The sequence below is a fragment of the Vanacampus margaritifer genome, chromosome 1 (genome assembly GCF_051991255.1).
Source record: "Vanacampus margaritifer isolate UIUO_Vmar chromosome 1, RoL_Vmar_1.0, whole genome shotgun sequence".
In the NCBI taxonomy this organism is placed as follows: domain Eukaryota; kingdom Metazoa; phylum Chordata; class Actinopteri; order Syngnathiformes; family Syngnathidae; genus Vanacampus; species Vanacampus margaritifer.
The window spans coordinates 12,233,256-12,252,588 of record NC_135432.1 but is presented as its reverse complement, the minus strand read 5'-3'; the positions used below and the strand labels follow the sequence as shown (position 1 = coordinate 12,252,588).

Here is a 19,333-nt window from a genome sequence, read left to right as displayed (position 1 = left end):
TTTTCTTCCCCCCCTAAGACGAGACCGAAGACGACGTTTTCATCCGTTTTCCGTGATTGGTCAAAACAAACGTGCACAAGATGTCGCATCGTCCAATCAGCAGTATTGTACAGCAAGTCCCCTCCTTTCCTGAACGGATCTAGCGAGCGAAGTTACAGATTGATAATGTGAAGAACTCCCTTGAATGAATCACAATTATCAATCTGGCTTGTTGAGGTCAGGGCAAATCCCTCTTCTACACCGTTCCACCCATTTGAAAAACCTACTTGACAAATATATTCGTCAGTGGCACTAATGGTTGAATTCCAATTGACAAATACAAAAGTGCATACCAGTGAATGAGGTTAGTGAATAGTTTTCTCTAATGGCTTTAAAAAATGGGCCGAGTGAGCTCTTATTGGTTGAGTCTGAAGGGAAGGGCGTCCAGTTTGGTCCAGTGCGCAAGGCCTTTCTCCATTGACCCTAAAGCCCCGAGTCATTAGAATGTTTCACAAGGCATCAGGCCTGCCTGCCTTGCCGCTGCTTGTACTTTGCAGAAAGCTGTAAAGCCTTCCTGTGCGTTGCCGCTGCTGACTAATGTAGCTAGCGCTTTTCCAGCCTCCCTTAAAGCATGTCAGCAATGGCGAACTGCTGATGGATCACGAGCGTTGCCACGGAGACGCTTCATGGTGGTACACCGCAACAATCTCTTGCTGACCGAAAGCCCAACTTTTATCGTCTGCCGCAGGACAAATAGATAAATCGACTCTTGATTACATAACTCTGTGTTGTGACATTCCAAATATCCTCTGTGGCAAAAGTTGAATAACACTTAAAAGTAGTAAAAACAAACAAACACAAAATTAAAAGGCACCGCTGTTGATTGAAAACTTGCTGAAGTGAGTGTGACTTTGAGATTTGTCTTTAATTTTCACAACTGACTTTTCAATGCAGTGGCTGAGAGAGTTTGAAACTATTGCATGTTAAACATCCAATTTTACACAGTCGTTTTCTTAATCGGTTGATAAATCAGTTTCCTTTTAAAACAATTATAATCCAATGGTAGACCAACCCAATTTCAAGTCATTTGTTTTCTTCACAGCTCCCAAAGCCGACAACCAAACCAGGACCTGCAGTCCTAAGCAGTTTGTGTGTAAGGACCAGACAACCTGCATTTCCAAAGGCTGGCGCTGTGACGGGGAGAAGGACTGTCCAGATGGCTCAGACGAGTCCCCAGACATATGTAAGTTTCACAAAAGTATTTTTCTTACAGCATATCATAAGACTTACACATACATAAAAATATTAGCGTCGATGTCGATGGGTTTCCATGTGTAAAGCAGAGCTTTGCAGTCTATTGTATGCCAACTGTGACTTTTGACTTAATGTGTGATTTAGGGTTAACTTCTTTCTTGTAAATTCATGTTTGATATAACGTTCACGCACCACAAGTGTGCCCTACAAGACGTTTTCCTTACATGAAAGTGGCAGATGTAAATATTACCTTATAGGATATTTCACCTCTAAATGAATTAGACGACTCGAGTGTTGTTCATTAAGCTGAATATATAAGAGACATGTTTTGCCCTTTCCAGGAAGTACATGGGCTCGCAGTGTGTGCTAAGGCTGCTCTGCTGAATTATAGTGCTAATTATGCAGCCTTGTTTTGTCAAAGTGTTCAGGGATGTGTCTGCTCTTGTCTGGACTCTTGCTGGATCCTTGACAATCTTGTACTAGCCTCTCACATGTGTTGGCATCTCTGTCCTGCCTCCGTAAATTGTGCAAGGTGAAGTCTGCGTTTTGTTTACATGTGGGCTTTTATTGCAAGTTTACTGTCAGCATGTGCCACGCCTTAAAACTGTCATGCCACAAGCACTTTCTCAATACTCTGACATGTAGAGACAGGCAGATGACACCTAGCTTTAAGGGTCTTGTTATTTTGGGTGAGAACACTTTTAAAAGATTTCATATGTGCTAACTTTGCTAAAACATTCCGTAATGAAAAAAAAAACTTCATAAAATAATAATGGTCAGTTTTTAATTGGCGAATTGACACGGTCAGAGATGTATATTATTCTTGTTGTTTGCACTATTGGTGTACAACTGCACTGCATTTTGACATTTAGCAACATTAGCGTGGAAGGCTAAACTATTATCACATTTATTTTCATTAATTTTTCACTCATCACCCTGTCATAAGAGAAATGTTTCTAAATATGATTATACATCTTGAAGATAATTGCTGAAAACATGCAAATGCTTAGAGCTAAAGTACTGAAATGTGGAGATGCGTTAAACTGTTTTCCAGCATTTCACTTTTCATATTTTATATTTTTTGGGGTGTGGCCAAAACACTGCCACTTGAAGCACTTTGGAGACTGGCCCGAGTTGATCTTTCCCCACGATATAAGAGCTTGAGCGCCTTTGTTCGCTTCACTGGTTGTCTGGCGCTATTGTGACATGCAGTTAGCTAGCTCGCTATCGCTACAACCCAGAAATGCATCTTGCCCTTTGAGCAACTTGTTGCCGGCTGTGAGTGCTCACATATCACAGAAAAAGGGTGGAAGAGCAAGATAAAAAATAAAATAAAAAAAAAGAAGTCTAACATGACAGCCAACGTTTTAGGATAAGGGCTTCTCGTGGCGTGGTCGCTATATAGCGTCTCGATGTGACGAAAACGCCTCAGTGGGATATATTCCAGCCACCAGAGGCTTGAAGTGGATATATTTATTATGTGTAGGCATAAGAAAAATGCTAGACAAAACTGCATTCATTTTTCCATGTCTGTGGTATTTGAATGACAGTTGACAGTTGAGCCGGGCCTGGTTTCTGGGAGAATGGCTTGAGTTTTTGTTTTTAATTTTGAAGACTCATTTTATAAACTTGCCAATATTTTTAATCTTTCAAATTTGGTATATTGTTAACATCAAATTGAGAAAATATGGGCGTATTTATTTTAACAGGGACTTAAAAATGTTCAGCTACTTTGTAAATATAATTGACAGAATGGTCCATTCAAGTACTATGTTGCTGTGGTGTGACACACTCCAAACTTTAAGGTCTTCAAAAATTCTGTTGATAAAACAAGCACGGGCAATTAATTTCTTCTCCTTTTCTGCTAAGCAAATGATCTGAATGAGTTTTCTGAGGTGCTTATGTAATGTGGTGACAGACAGTAGTGTTATTAATCTTCTGCATGATGAGCTGTCGAGCAGCGTTTCACCGCACCATCAATATACGTTCTGCTCAATTAGCCTCTTCCCATGCGCTCGATTCTGCTTGCCACTTTGCTTTTAGTTGGTGTGCTTCTCAATTCACAAGACATCCATAATAATTAAATACATCTTCTTACTGAAATTGATGCATTTTTTTCTTCTCTTTGAACAAGCTTGGCCTAAGAAGTCCCCTAAAAACCTTAAACCTAGTTGTTGAGATGATCTGTCCATTTAATGTGAGCAGGAAAGGAAAGTACTACATTTGAATGAGTCTGTGACAACATCAATGGAGACGAGAGTTTGGAGGAAAAGGTTATTTTAAGTCCTGCTGTGACTCAGAGGAATGGAAAAGTATCATTCTTTTCTTCCGGGATTTGCCATTTACAGTCTTGATTTCTTCTTTGCGGGGAACACATCAGAACAGGAAATCTGAAGTCTGCTCCGAACTCACTCATTGAGGTTGTAAGGATTATCGTTATCTATATGGGACAGGACTGATCTACAGTATACAATAGAGGGTCATCTGGAGACTTTTAATTTGAAAGGACAAGGGGTCATCTGCTCAGGCTCTTAAACCTTTTTACTTTATAACAAATACAAATTAAAAAAAAATCCCAAAACAAACATTTCCTCTAAACTTGAGCTCAATGTTTGTGTGTTTCCATTCACATGTAATTACTGTTCACTACAACTACAATTAAAAGATTATCTCCTGTTCAAAGTTAATTCCTAACTACAGGCCCAAAAGAAGGCCAAAGTTATAAAGCAAAGATTTAGCTTCCTCTTCCTTTCCTCAATGCCCTGTTATTGTTATAGAGCTTTGTATGAATCAGGCCTTTGTGCTGTTATTATTATTTTTTGTGAATAGCATGTAAACATATTAAGTTTGATGATCTAATTTGATCATTTAATTAGATGTAGCCCCCTTCACTCAATTCGGTTCTGTACAGGTTGACTGTGACACTCACCGTTCAACCTGGTGGCCAAATTTGCATTGGAGTTGAACTGGTGATGGCTACTAAAATATACAAATGGGATCTTCAAATACTTTCCAACTCAAGTATATGACTCTGCCTAGGTTACAGAGAGGCCACGCTAGCTATATGACTATTTTTGTGCTGTTCTATGAGCTTAAATACTTCCGTGCAAAATTTATAGCACCCTACATTGACGTATAGCATTTTAAAACACTTGAATCACAGCTGCATGAAATTATGAATGAATAGTTCCGTTTGTCGGGTACCAATCGTTGGCGCGCTTGTTGGAGCTCATTTATAATCCACAAGGAAAAGTTTGAATACTCACAGATTCCTTGAGATCCGATTATCGTTAGTTCAAACCTTCTGCAGTGCAGTTTGCTAACATAGCCGCGGAAATCCTCGAGTCCTGAGCACTTCTAGCAGCGCCACGAAGCACACTTTATCCCGAAGCACACTATCAACAAGATTCACAAGCCTTTATGAACTCACTGTCTTTACAAACGTCCACAAATTCACCTCTCCTGGGTTTATACTCACTCAGAAGCTTGTTGCAAAACACTCTTTCCCGCACACGCGCTTCAGCTTGTTCCCACGTTGAGCTAAGCAGCAGCTAACTGCTCATAGCAGAGCTTTGTTTGAGGTTATGACTCGGCACAATTAACGGACATTCATTTTACGCGACGGATTCTCTCATGTCATCTCAATAAGTAAAATAAACGGTTAAAAGCACGGCAATTGCCGTAGTTGAACCAGTAACACTTAACTGTAAACACACACTATTTATCTCTCGTACATCGAATTCTATTTTTCTTTCCCTCTCGTTCTTTTAGGTTACACCTCAACAGTCATCTGATTGGCTGTCCATCGTTATAGCTTAAACAAATGCACACGTAAAAAAAAAAAAACGAGGTGAACTTTACAATGTAAACAATCAAAGAAAAAATAGCAGAGTGCTACATAGGAAACTATAACTACCAATTATTTCCAGTATTATCACCTTTAGGGTCAAGTGTACATATGCAAACCATGCTATATACGTCTCAACAGGAGCTTTGTTATATGCAGTACTTTACATTTACAGTAATTAACCCTGGAGAACCCACGGGGTCAAATTTGGCCCTTATAAATTCTGCAACAAATAAAACAAAAAAATTATATTGTTCAATGTAGCTTTGTGTTTGATTGCTTATTTTCTTAAATTCTAAATAGTTTACTGACAGTTTTTGTTATTCTGATTTTTTGAAATGATACCCCAAAATCCCAAAAGGGTCAAATTTCGCCCTAATCCTTAATTAGGGAATAAATCGTTAAAATAAGTAAGCATTTTTTACATATGATATTATCATTTTAACCCTGGAGAACCCACGGGGTCAAATTTGGCCCCTATAAATTCTGCTACTCAAATAACAAAGACCTTTTTTTTTTTTTTTTACAAATTTAACTTCCAAAGTCCAGAGTGCCACTTCTGACCCCTGCATGGGGCCATCTAGTGGATGAATATTGCACTTACATGAGCCAGAGTGGTGGTGACAAGATGGCTGGCAACATGCTGTTTTGTTGAGCTGGAAATCAATCCAAACAAAACCATCTTCTCAGCAAACCATCAGATTTTTTTTTTGTTAATCTATTTCATATCATGTTGCAGAATGCCTAGGAGTATGTTATATATATATATTTTGATAAATTAGCAACTCTGAGCTAGTTAAAAAAAAAGGGTTAAAATTGAAAAAACATATATTTTGGTGTTCAGTGAACTTATAGCAGTCATTTAATGTATAATTCATAATTTTCCAAAGAAGAAAAGGGTTCTTGGGTTCTCCAGGGTTAAAAGTGAAAAGCCAATCTTCCTCATCGTCATGCAGCAGTGTATGGTTAAAACTTGGCAATGTTAGGTGTCATTTAGTTTTAGTTGTCGTACCTGCCACTGCAAGCCACCTGTTTTGTTTACGATGACGACAGCGAGCAAAACTGCCACAACGGCGGCGTGTGTTTTTGTCTGCAGTGGCTCTTTTGACGCGCACCTCTTGATACCCACGCAGCAAGAAAGTGTTCTCGCCAGCATCACACTGTCTGAACATCTAATTGCCTGTCATTTCCCAACCATTCATGTGTGCTGTAATTACCTCTGAGGCAATGAAAGACACCGCGGCGGGTTTTTAACATGACATCACCGAGCCGTCAGCGATGCCGAGCGAGAGCTCATCGACGGACGCTGTGAATGTAGTGGTCGGGTTTGGGCTGATTGTGGTCAGCTGTAACAGCCTCGTGTTGACAACACCTCGAGGGAAGCGATAAACGCTTCCCTCTTCGACAGGTGGAACCACGTTGTCCTCTGGCAGGGGCAGCTCTCATGCTCCCTCGCAGCTTGCCTTCAATTGGTTTCACTTACAGTCAGCCTAAGGGTGCAGGAAGCGGTTAACAAGCATGCCCGGGGCGGGGGTTTATGCACTGTACTTTACTGTGAACCTGCTCTGCGCTGGATTGACACTTTTTAAGCACTCTGGGCTGCTTGTGTTAACTTGGTGTTTTCTCCTGCAGACAAAGTGAAGTGTTGGGGATAGATTAAGGCTTCTTTTGAAATGAATGTGGGTTTTTCTGTGAGGTGTGGGTTTATACAGTAGCATTTAAACAAGTATAGGGATTGTAAACATGACACTGGGTTACATTTCTGCCCCCCCCTGTATTAATCCTACAAAGGTCATTTTGAAGTTTATAGAGTTTTCCAATGCACAGTACTTACAAGATATTGCATCTCTGACATTACATTTTACATTATTGGCAGCAACTACAGTTGTTTTTTCAAGCCTTTTCCTATTTTTTTCATGATGTTGTCAAAATTAAAAATGCTGTGTCAGAGCTTTAATTTCTTTTTTTTTTTTTTAACTCAGTTGGAGTCCTTTCAGTAAAAAAAAAAAAAAAAAAAAGCACCGGCTCTATGTCTTCAACCCAAGTCTGCATGCAATTATGATTCTTGCGTGAACCGCATTCATTGTGGTGGAGCAGATGTTTGAGTAAGCCTTAGCATGTTTCCCCGTCAGGAGAAGTTCTTGCCGTGAAGGAATCCCTTTCAACATCAAAAAACGTTATGCAACAGTTGTCTGCTTCTAACGTTTTAGCTCCCAGTTTAGCATAAAAATTACCTTATCGAGGATTCCTGAGCAAGGTGGCGAAAATTGTTACAATCATGCAAATTTACTTGTTGTTGGAAATGAAAAGCAACTCCTATCATACTGTTAAGTTGTCATTAAAGTGGCCCCCAGAGCTCATAATAGTGACAGAAAAAAATATTATTAATCGTCTACTTGATGCTGGCAAGTCATTTGAGGGGATTTCTGCTGGAATGTAGACCTTCATAAATTGGGCGAGATGTTTTTAATATTAAACTGACAATCTGAACCGTATGAGACCACTCAAACAGTCTTCCCCTTTTGTTAAACCTTGTCGTTTACCCACCTGTATACATGCAAGCTGGCGCTTCTCGGCGGTTTGTGGCCGGGGCTAGGAGGAAAGATGGACTTATCGTCGCCACGCAGCTGCTTGAGGCGGTCGTGGCCCACACGCAGTTATCTGTGCTTTTCTTCCCTTTTTGCGTCTCGCCGGCCTTTCCCGGCCAACCGAGGCAGGACGAGATGACTGCAGAAGGCGGTCGGCCGGGAAGGAGTCACGGAGCCATGTGGAGAGGGGGATGATTCTACAGAAAAGGGCTTTGTGTAGCAGAAAATGAGCAGATTAGCTTGTAGGCCGTGAGGGAGAATTTGGATGGTTTTATGTGCTTTTAAACCTTCTTCTATAGCGGGCATCCTTTTACAGTTAAGTTAGTTGGGGGAATCCTTTTACAACCTGTAATCACAGTCATGTAACTGTACATGCTATATGGGGGGGGGACACTCTGCCTCCACAGAGGAAGGAGCAAAGCCCTGTAAATCCGCCCCGGTCTGCGACCCTGAGGCCTCCTCATCTTCACCGACCCATCAACATAACGAGGGAGAGAGAGCGCACAGGACTTTCTCACGCCACTCAGGCAACACTTCCCCTTTGCCGCTGTCTCCTCTTCTTTTTTCCTTCTTTTTGATGTGCCCCCCACACACACTTCAGTGTTCTTCTTGGCCTGTCAAAAAGGCGCAGAAACTCGGCTCCCGGTTCCTCCTATCTGCTTCCCAGTCTTTCCTCTCTTGCCCAATCAGCTTCCCCCTGATGGAGTCTTGCTTGGCTGGGCTTCCAGCTTCCTCTTTGTAAGTTACTCTGGTGAGATGCACTTTCTTTTGGGTAACTTTCATCAGTGAATCCCCAACAAGACTGTACATCTGCCCAGTTAAAAGAATGACCATGCGTAATCCTTCTTATCCATGTATGTATACATTTGACGTCACCTAATTCAATCAAATTTGATGAAAATAAGTCAAGCGCATTTTGATAGCCCCTTACGTACATTGTTACAATTCCATAGCTGCATTGCTAACAGTTAGCAGTTAATGACTATGTTTAAAATCAGTTAATATTCGGGTTAAGGTCACAATTCCGGTTTCTGAAACAATCAAGGTAACACGTTTACATGCGTGGCGGACAGAGTTACTCCTGTATGCATGCTCATTTGTGCTCGATTGGAATACCCCGTTCGGTAATATAATAACATAATTATGTCAAAAACGTAATTTCCGCTTTTTACTTACTATACCAGGGATGTGATTTTTCCGCTAATTCGCGGAATTCCGCTTTATTTTATCTCCCCCCCCCCCCCAAAAAAAAAATCCGTATTTTTTTTTAATTTTTTTTTTAGTAGTTCATTGTGTATGCACATGACTCCGACAGATAACATCTTCTGCTATAACAAAGACATTTGTGGTATGCTCTAATATGAGTTACTTTTCATTTGGTCATGATACAATTATTTGTTCATGAAATTTGAACTCTTCAACATTATTTATGTGTTAACTTAGTAATCACATTAGTTAGATATGATGATATTCTCAGTGATAGTTTTTAAAAGCAAAGGCAGTCCAATGTTTTTGAATGTGACTGATTTTGAGTTGACTAAAACTGCCATTTTATATGGGATAGTTCAATATACATTGAAAATTTATGCTGTTGTTTTGTCTATTTCTTTGTCATGTGAGTGCATTGAAAGTGCCAGCGGCCCCCAGACCCCCGGCTAAATTTTCAGATAATTTCACTTTGGTCAAATCACATCCCTGACTATACTTTCATTTGTTTTCTTCTCTCTTTTTATGTGTATGTGCGTGCGAGTGTGTGTGTATTCATTAGTTCACCTAAAACCTATTAAAAAAAAATCCCATACCGTTCACCTAAACCGAACACTTCCAGCCAGAGTCGTGAGGCCGTCAGGAGACCCGAGGAAGGACCAAAGAACTCACTATACTTTCAATAAAAGACATATTTATGTCACTCGTCACACTAAATAAAGTAGTCGGTTACCTCCTCGCTTCAGAAGTGTGGTTCTTTGCTGCGGGCGTCATGTTTGTTGACATCGGCGTTGAGTATTTCCCGCGGGTTACACGCCAGAAGCATGGACTTATATTCTTGTATTTATTGTATGTGTATATAGGCACAAACTGTGGCATTTTCGCCGTACAGCCAGAAAATACCGTGGAAACTGAGCTGAGAAATCAATGTATTCGAGGGAGGGTCCTTTAGCGAGTAGGACGGCGCTGCACAGTTGTTACTACAAAGACCAGGATTCCTTGCGAATACAAATAAGCGAAGAAGAGGAAAAGGAGACGAAGAAGAGGTTGTGTGAGCATGCGCACGACAAAAAGCAATGCCCTCGTTGATTCGAGGTATTCCGTTCATATGAACCAGCATTCCGGTTATGAAAGGAGTAAGATGCTCTGTAATAGTATCGGCAGCATAAAAACAACAACAATGATAACGTCCTTTGGTCTCTTGAGGTCTCCCTGATTTGTTGGAATTTGGATGTTTCTGGGGTTGGTGAAGGACTCTGGTTGGCGGCCTGGTGGGTGGAGTCTGGTCGGTGCTGGATTTCACTTTCCTTTCTTTTCTTTGGTCCTTCCTCGGGTCCCCTGACGGCCTCACGACTCTGGCTGGAAGTGTTCGGTTTAGGTGAACGGTATGGGATTTTTTAATAGGTTTTAGGTGAACTAATGAACACACACACACGCACGCACACACATACTCACCCACATACCGAGAAAAAAAAGAAAAAAAAAAGCAATAATGAAGACATGTCAAATCGGTAAAATTACCGAATGAACACTACTGAGCTCTCCAGAAAAAAAAAATGAAGGGAGTAAGTTATGTTTGATTTGAAAGTAAACTTAAACCGAGAGTATGCTGTAGCTGGGGTGCCAACGAGGAACTACGATATAGCAGGACTTCAATGTACTCGTATACAATATTAACACATCTTTTATTTTGTATTGATACAGGCAATGAAAGTGTTGGTTTAAACGGCATAAGACTTCTTCAGCCACAGTGTGTGTACAGTAAACCTTTCCTAGCTAGCATTCAATGAGGATAAAACATATGTAGGGTGACGTGAGGTTTTGTGGTTGTCTTTCTCGTGAAGCCGCTGCTCCTTTCAGTTTCAATTTGACAGCACAATGATGTAATCGACATAATACGCCTATATAGCAGTTGTAACATGTCTTTATTGCTGACTGTTAGAAGGAATGTACCCTTGTGTCCCCTGTTCCCAAATAGCAAAAAAAAAAAAAACTGGACTGGCTTCGAGTGTGTTCACATTTTCACATTTATTTATTTATTTTTTTAAAAAAAAAATTCTGGAGAGCTCAGTATTGTTCATTCGGTAATTTTACCATCATCATTGCGCTCCCTTTTTTTTTTTTCACATTATACATTTAAATGACAATCACTTCCTTTTATGAAGACAATGGATTTGGACCTTTGGAAGCTGTGGGCGCTCTTTGAATGCAAATCCAGCAAAGTTGTTTCCATGCTGCTCAGATTGTTGTCATGATTAATCCACTAAGTGTTTTTGGAGCAAAAACCCTCCATAAACATTCAGCACTGGTTCCCCGCACTGTGAAGTCCTGTCCTGTGCGCCGCCTCGAATGTCACAACCGTATGCATGCTGCTCAAAAAGAAGACTCCCGCGGTGGGGAGAGTCACTCGGTGGGAAGGCCCGCGTGTCACCCAGCCTAACATTTTCATTCAAGCTGACAGTAGACTTTATGGGAGTCAATCAGGGGCTGCCATGGAAGCGGAGAGACGGGAACAAAAGCACGCGTTTATGCTCAAGAACAAAAGATCAACAGGGGATCCAAGGAAAGGTCATTGCATAACTGAGGGGCAGGGGGAGGTGCTCTAGAGGTTCACACCCTCTGTGTGAAAAGGCATTTTCTCTGATTATTATACACATTTAGATTTTACCCATTAGACTTGTGCAATACCGGTTTCAATACAGTGGACCAGATCTTCTAGAGTATGATTCTCTCTAAAAGAGGACTTCGCTAACTCAAATCCTTTTAAACAAATGTTCAACGACGATGCTAGATGCATGCTACTGGGGGGGTAAGTTCAGCCTCATGCAAATCCACAGGTATATATTTTTTTAAGCCAAGAAGAACTTTTTACTCCAGGCAAGATGAAAGGAAATTGCTATATTGAAAAAGGAGTTTGCTGTTTTAAAACCGCTAGCAAGATTTTAATGTCCTCACTTTGTTTACTAATCCCTTCGCCCCCTTCGAGTCTCTGACCAAAGCCATGCCCCTCACTGTTGTCGGTTCTCAGACATGGCCATTCATAATGGCATTGGATTATGAAATTGTGTCGTTCGTGATAAATAGCCACAGAGAATGCTCTTCAGGTTCTCCAAAATAGCAGCACTACATTAGCAATGCTAAATTAGCATTAGCACTGTAAACATGTAAATGTCGTTAGGCACGACTGCTACGTTGGAATTGACCGATTCAAAATTGTTCTTTTTTTATTTGGAATGTATAATCAATTGAAACTCAAATGTGAGATGTGAGAAACATACCCGTGCAGCAGAGATGTTCCTAATTCTGCGTCCTCAACTACTTTATCTGCTAGCCCTGTTCTTAGCAAACGAGGAGTGAGCATTTTTTTACCCATATACCAAAGTTGGATATTCTGCCGTAGTTTCAGCAAAGCTCCTGTAGGCAAAGCTAACCGGTCAGTGAGAGGTTGTGGGCTTGTGCCGGTTATCGGCTACAAGTGTGCTTGCAAGTGCATGGCAATTTTTTTTTTTTACACCTTGTAACTAAGTCACGCCCTCTGTCTCCGATTGGGTATTTTTCCTCAAATGCGATCGTTTCTTTAAAAAGCTAATTAAATGTACAAGATGGGGTCAGACGGTTAACATTATTTTACTCAGGGACTATTAACTTTAAACAATTTGCTGACCAAATCCAGAGAACAGGTAAGCCGCGATTGGTCGTTACCTATTTCCTCAGCTGGCGTGACGTCAGCTTCAATCGACAGCATGTGGGAAAATTTGTTTTTTTTAAAGTATTAATTGTACATGAAAAATAATAAATTTCTAATTAATTCTGGATAAAATATTAACTCTTTACTGTAAGTATCCCTTTAAATAGAATGTGCTCCTCTTACATCAGATAATTTTGTGGTTTGTCCCATTGCGATGTGTAGTGCAGCTCATACAATGTCATTAACTCAGCAGAAGCCACCAAAGAGCCTTCGCAGGGGGTTCAGTTCCAAAGTGCAAGTGCATTCCTGGTAGTGCAGTTCATGTGGAGTTGGCCATTTATTGAATGGAAATCAGGCTGGCTTAGAGGCTGAGGCAGCGAGCTGCTAATATGCTAGCATCCCCCAAGACGGCAGAGCTGCTCATCTGCTCAGACTCTCTAAGACGGACGGATGTACAACTACAATAACAACTTTTTTTTTTTTTTTTATCTGGCAGACCAGAAAGTAACAATGATGAAATTAGAAAAGGACCAAAAAAGGATGAAAATTTGAAAGGGACTTGATACTGTTGACATACCTGTGTAGATACGGAATCATCTAGGAGAGTTGGCTATGGAATTTTTCACCCGGTTGTTTGAAAAATGAGTTCTAAAGGGTCAGAAAATGCCTGAGGAATGGCGGAAAAGTGTGTGGTTCACATTTTTAAGAGCAAAAGTGATGTGCACAGTTGTGGGAAATATTGATTAATCAAGTTAAAGGGGAAGTCAATGCCCCAATTTTTTTCTCCAATAATATGTTCTATGCAGCCCCACTAGTCTAAATGTGTAATTCTGTTTAATATTGTGTTAGTGGAATATGAGTTAAGCAGCAAAATCCAGACGTTTTCATCCATCTCATAGGGCGGCCATTTTGCCACTTGCTGTCGACTGAAGATGACATCAATGTTACTTATGTCTCAGGTAACAACCAATCACAGCACAGCTTCAGAAAGCAGGTGAGCTTGTGATTGGTCGTTGCCTGCATGAGCCCTGAGCAACATTTATGTCATCTTCAGTCGACAGCAAGTGGCAAAATGGAGATGGATAAAAACGGCTGGATTTTGCCTCGGAACTCAAATTCCACAAATGTAATATTAATCAGAATGTTATGTTTAGACTAAGTGAGGTCACACATAACAGATTATTGGCAATAAATGTTTAAGGTTGACTTCCACTTTATTGAGGCACACAATGAAGTTTTGGGAAAGAAATAAGACAGGATGAATAAGAGGGGTGGAGGAGGAAGAGTGAAAAGATAGCGAGGGCGGAGGACTTTAAATACTTGGAGTCAACAGTCAAGAGTCAAGAGTGTGGTTAAAGAGGTGAAGAAGTGATAGACGAGTCTCTGCTGGCATGAAGGGGAACATTTTGAGGTCATGATGTCAGACAGCGGCACAGGTGACGGAAATGAAGATGCTGAGGTTTTCTTTGAGTGCCACCAGGATGGATAGGATTAGAAATGAGCTCATCAGAGGGGACAGCCAAGGTTAGAGGTTCGGGGGAAAAAGTTACACAGAGCAGATTTAGATGGTTTGGACACGTCCAGAAGAAAAAGTGTGAGTATATTGCTTGATGGGATGAGTATGGATCTGCCGGGAAAGAGAGCGAGAGGAGGACCCAAGAGAAGTTTGATATTTGTAGTGAGGAAAGACATGGACACGGGAATGTTTTTTTATTTTTATTTTATTTTTTTATTTTTATTTTATTTTTTTTACTAATGTGACACTTTTTCTATGCTGCAAAAAAATAAATAAAATACTAATATTTTGGCTACATTAGGCCCTATCGCCCCGCCGGGCTGGTCCCATATGCCCGCCGGGGTCCCGGTGGGGTGGATGGGGGTTTGGTGGGCTGGGTGCGCCTCCTGCGCCCACCCGGTTTGGGGGAGGGGCTCCGCTGTTCGCTCCTCTTAACTCACTGCACTAGTTTTGCACAATACACTTTTATAGACATATAGGGCACATAACACACTTGGGGGGGCTTTGTCGGGTGGAAACACCGTCTTCGCCCTACAACTCCCCTCCAATTTTATAAATAAAATACTAATATTTTGGCTACATTAGGCCCTATCGCCCCGCCGGGCTGGTCCCATATGCCCGCCGGGGTCCCGGTGGGGTGGATGGGGGTTTGGTGGGCCGGGTGCGCCTCCCGTGCCCGCCCGGTTTGGGGGGGGGGGGCTCCGCTGGTCGCTCCTCTTAACTCACTGCACTAGTTTTGCACAATACACTTTTATAGACATATAGGGCACATAACACACTTGGGGGGGGGGCTTTGTCGGGTGGAAACACCGTCTTCGCCCTACAACTCCCCTCCAATTTTATAAATAAAATACTAATAGTTTGGCTACATTAGGCACCATCAAATGATGTTCAAAATGTAAAATGCTTTATTTATTTATTTATTTATTCATTCATTCATTTTAAATGATATATACAGAGCTGTTAGATGAGACAGTTCCGTTTAAAGGGGTACAAAGCATGACAATGATCTGCTTTCTGGGTTGCGCATCTGTTCAACATTGTAATATTTTCGGCGTTGGCTGTTTGAGAATCACAAGGTAGCATTTTAAGAAACTGTGATCTTCGGATTTCAGCACCAGCACCCGCCGCATAACCCACGGAACTCGCATCGTTTTCTTCCGAAGGAGGTGAACTGCACCTTGGTTGCTCCAGCGTTTTGGTAAAATGGGTCAGCAGATGTAGGAAACAGAGAGAAAGACGAGGGAGGAGGAGGCGGAGGAAGAAAAAAAACAGCCAAAGCAAACTGTTTGTTCTGCAGTGTGGGCTGAGAAATGGAGAGAAGTGTGGGAGACATTGAGGCAAAGAGACCACAATCTACTGTATATTCCAAACTGGCAATGTTCGAAATAAATAAATAAATAAAAATGTTCCTCATGAGCTTTTTTGGGAAACATTAAACAATTTAGGTAGAAACCAATATATCTTTTGTGCACTTTTGCCTGGTACAAAGTCAAGTTTTGTCTTTGACCACAATCCGTTCCACGATGCTGGTTTAACTTCAATTTATTCGACTGTTAAAAATTATATTTGGCGTGATTTAATCTAGAATCCATACATGTAAACACACAGTTTTAAAACTGAACATTGTACTTGTTTTCCAGGCTTGCACAACCGTGTGAACAAGTGTCCCGTCAATGAGCACGGCTGCTTGGACGTGGACGTTTGCCTCCACATGAGCAAACTGTGCGACGGAGTCCCCGACTGCTCCGATGGCTGGGATGAGGGTCCTCACTGCAGAGGTAATTCACACTTTTTTTTTTTGCTGGGGATGAAAAAAAAAGAAAACTGCTTATTGTCGTAGTGTTCTCAGAGGCAAGAGTTGCTGCCTGCTTGTCTTCCCATTCAAAATTGTAATCTCTATCCTGTAATCGCCTCTATTAGGCCCCTTAATGAGCTGGCCTGCCTTGGCTTCTTTTGAATGCAAGGAAGTTCTTATTTCTGGGGGGAAAAGTCATTAATTTATCAATCAGCTTAGTGCTTCACTGTGTGTGTGTGTTTTTTTTTTAAAGTTAAGCATTCAGGCAACTGAAGAAGAATCCCATCCAAACCCCCTCTATTAATTACAGACAATAGAAGAATGGAGGCTTCAACATATTGTGTCCATATTGTCTTTGTTGCAGTTTAAGAACCAAAAATTGGTTGTCTCTGTATTACATTCTGATTTGTTTTGTCTCGGGTTCACCCTGCAGTTGTGAAGTCTCTTTTCAAACATTTTTGCTATAAACAAACAGCAACGGTACAAATTCAAACACAAGTGATAATCACAGCTCACCTCATGTCTTGAAATACTCAATACAGGCTATTTTGCGTTTTTTAAGAAACATTTTCACATTCTTTACTGTCACTCAAATGTACGAAGAAGTTGACCGTAGTAAAATGTAAAAACAATGACAACAGATGTGGCCATAGTCGAAGTCTTACTGTTTTGAATGCGAGTCTGCTTACTTGCGGTGTATATTGACCTTCTTTTTGTGGCGTTGCAAAAGCCAAAGGAAAAGTATCACACGCCCAGAGTGATACTGTGATGCTGTGGCTTCACGCGAAATGTTTACATCTCACGTGTATTCCAAAAATAATGATGATTCACTTTTTTTATACATATTTTCCAGGAACATTTTGGTCAAATTCTGATATGCTGTAGACTATTCATAAATTCACCAATTCACTTTTTTTTCTTCTGTGGAACCGATCTCCAGCTATTCTTATTTGATGGTATATTTAGGGTTTTAAAGTGCTATTAACTCATTCACTGCCAGCTGTTTTCAGAGCAGATTTATTTATTTTGCCAACTGCTCTTGAGTATTTTGACTAATCTTTCAAAAGTCACAGAATATTGTGTTACCCACCAAAAACAGTTTATCTTCTTTTACCAGAAAAAAGTTTGTTTCTAGTTTTTTCTGTTCTTTATTAATCATCCGTAGACTATTGGTTAGGTCACCAAAAACACTGATTTGACCAAAAAGGCAAAAATAAGCTTTTTGGTGAAAAGAAGCACATCAAGCAGAACAGGCACTTTGAGGCTAATATATTTTTGTGTCTCTTTTGTGACACATCAGAGTATAAAACAACAAAAATAAGACTGAGGGCTTTTGATGGAAAACAAGTTATTTACAGATAGATATTTATAAAGCGTGAGCAACATTGACTCACCACATGGCTTAAGTCAGATGCTTTTTTTTTTTTACACGGCATTCCTCATTCGCTCCATGAACTGTCATCTTTTCTCATAATTGTGATGATGATCTATTAGCTTTTGTGACACTCAGTCTGTTATTACCATACATAAACATACTATGGTCAAATCTTTTTTTTTTTTCTTTTTTCTGGAGAGCTCAGTATTGTTCATTCGGTAATTTTACCGATTTGACATGTCATCATCATTGCTCTCTTTTTTTTTTTGTATGTGCGTGCGTGCGAGTGTGTGTGTGTGTATTCATTAGTTCACCTAAAACCTATTAAAAAAATCCCATACCGTTCACCTAAACCGAACACTTCCAGCCAGAGTCGTGAGGCCGTCGGGAGACCCGAGGAAGGACCAAAGAAAGGAAAGTGACTATGGTCAAATCTGATGTGCATAAACTTCCAAGACTTTAAACATGTTGGCATTTCTAGCCCTCATAATTTCATCCTCAACTCTTAAAAAAAATAAAAAATAAATAAATAAATAAAGTGTCGTACCGCTGCCATCTGCAAGGCTCTGTCTGTCATTACAGTTTTTAAAAAACGTCTTCGTTACGGACAAGCTTGGCGAGACCGTCCTCCATTCCTACCATGGGAACACGTACTTCACGCTGATAGACGTCAATGGCAGCGATCAGTTGGATTCCAGTTAATGACTATAGACGTCATAGCACTATTGATGTCCATGGCCAGTGACTGAGATAATATAGTAAATTATAAAGGATTTTAAACGGGGCATCAATAACCATTATCATTATTTTCTTTCTTTTTTTTCTTTTTTTTTTTCCTGGAAAGCTCAGTATTGTTCATTCGGTAATTTTACCGATTTGACATGTCATCATCATTGCGCTCTCTTTTTTTTTTTTTTTTTTTGTATGTGCGTGCGTGCGAGTGTGTGTGTATTCATTAGTTCACCTAAAACCTATTTAAAAAATCCCATACCATTCACCTAAACCGAACACTTCCAGCCAGAGTCGTGAGGCCGTCAGGAGACCCGAGGAAGGACCAAAGAAAGGAAAGTGAAATCCAGCACCCCCCATTATTTTCTGTAAAACAAAGGAAAGGAACCGTTTTTGTTTTGGACAATATCTGATCAAGTTAGCTTAACGATTCAAAATGCTAATATTCTAGATGTTCTACATTGGAGATCGCTGATTGATTCTATCAGCCAATCACAGTAAGGCATGTCTCCCTTTTGTGAGTACACAAGTCATCAGTAAAGCAGCAGTCAACTCGACCTATGTGCCACTAGTATTGCATGCGCGCACCCCCACGTGCACCCAAACATGCACTCTCACATGGTCACATTCTTGCAAACACACACCCAAACACACCCATTTCCCCCCACACACACACCAGCAGTGTGTCCAGAACCCATTTCAGGGAAAGTTCTGGTCCTTCACAACCATCCTAGTGTTTGCTTGTACAAACTGGCGGCTTGTGCTAGCGTACGCCGCGGCTGATGTCTGAAAGCGCACTTTGTCACTCACCATGTCCACGTAATTCTGTCCCAAGTTGTTGACACGAGCGGTCAAGTAAAGCAACTTTATCTCGCTCCATTAATGTGTTTTAGATTTCTATTAGGAATTTATTATTAAATAATGACAGACCGTCAGAAGAGATCATTGCTTTTAGTGTTCATAATTATTTGTGACATTTTTGTTTGGGGAGTATGGACACTTACGGAATAAAATTCCTGATCATGGTCTTTGGCACTTCTGCGGTTTTCTTGTCTCATGGCCGATAGTGGTGTGCCTTCATTGATCTGCAGGCCGGCTTTTGTGCATTGACTGTCATTTTGAGGGTGATGGGGCCTCTCCAGGGGGCAAAGGTCGTGTTCCTCAGAAGTGACTGATTTATGGCAAAAAGAAAAAAATGGGGTCATGACAGTACTCCTGAAAGCTTTCCCCTTTTTTTGCTTGTTCCCTCAAAGGGAGCCCTTATTATCGCCACGCAATTGTTTATGCATGCGGTGGGATGTCTTTGTCCTTCATGTCTCAGTAAATGCGGAATGAGAGCCGCTCATAGTCAAC

At 40.8% G+C, this 19,333-nt stretch overlaps 1 protein-coding gene across 2 annotated transcripts in view; it reads left to right on the top strand.

Moving 5' to 3' along the window:
• LOC144056253 (low-density lipoprotein receptor-related protein 1-like) overlaps positions 1 to 19,333 on the top strand; it is a 117,221-nt gene that overhangs the window by 12,535 nt on the left and 85,353 nt on the right. For both annotated transcript variants that reach the window (XM_077572857.1, XM_077572848.1), the window contains exons 2-3: positions 1,082 to 1,222; positions 15,722 to 15,859. In XM_077572857.1, the coding sequence (XP_077428983.1) occupies positions 1,082 to 1,222; positions 15,722 to 15,859 (279 nt within the window). The remainder of the gene's footprint in view (positions 1 to 1,081; positions 1,223 to 15,721; positions 15,860 to 19,333) is intronic.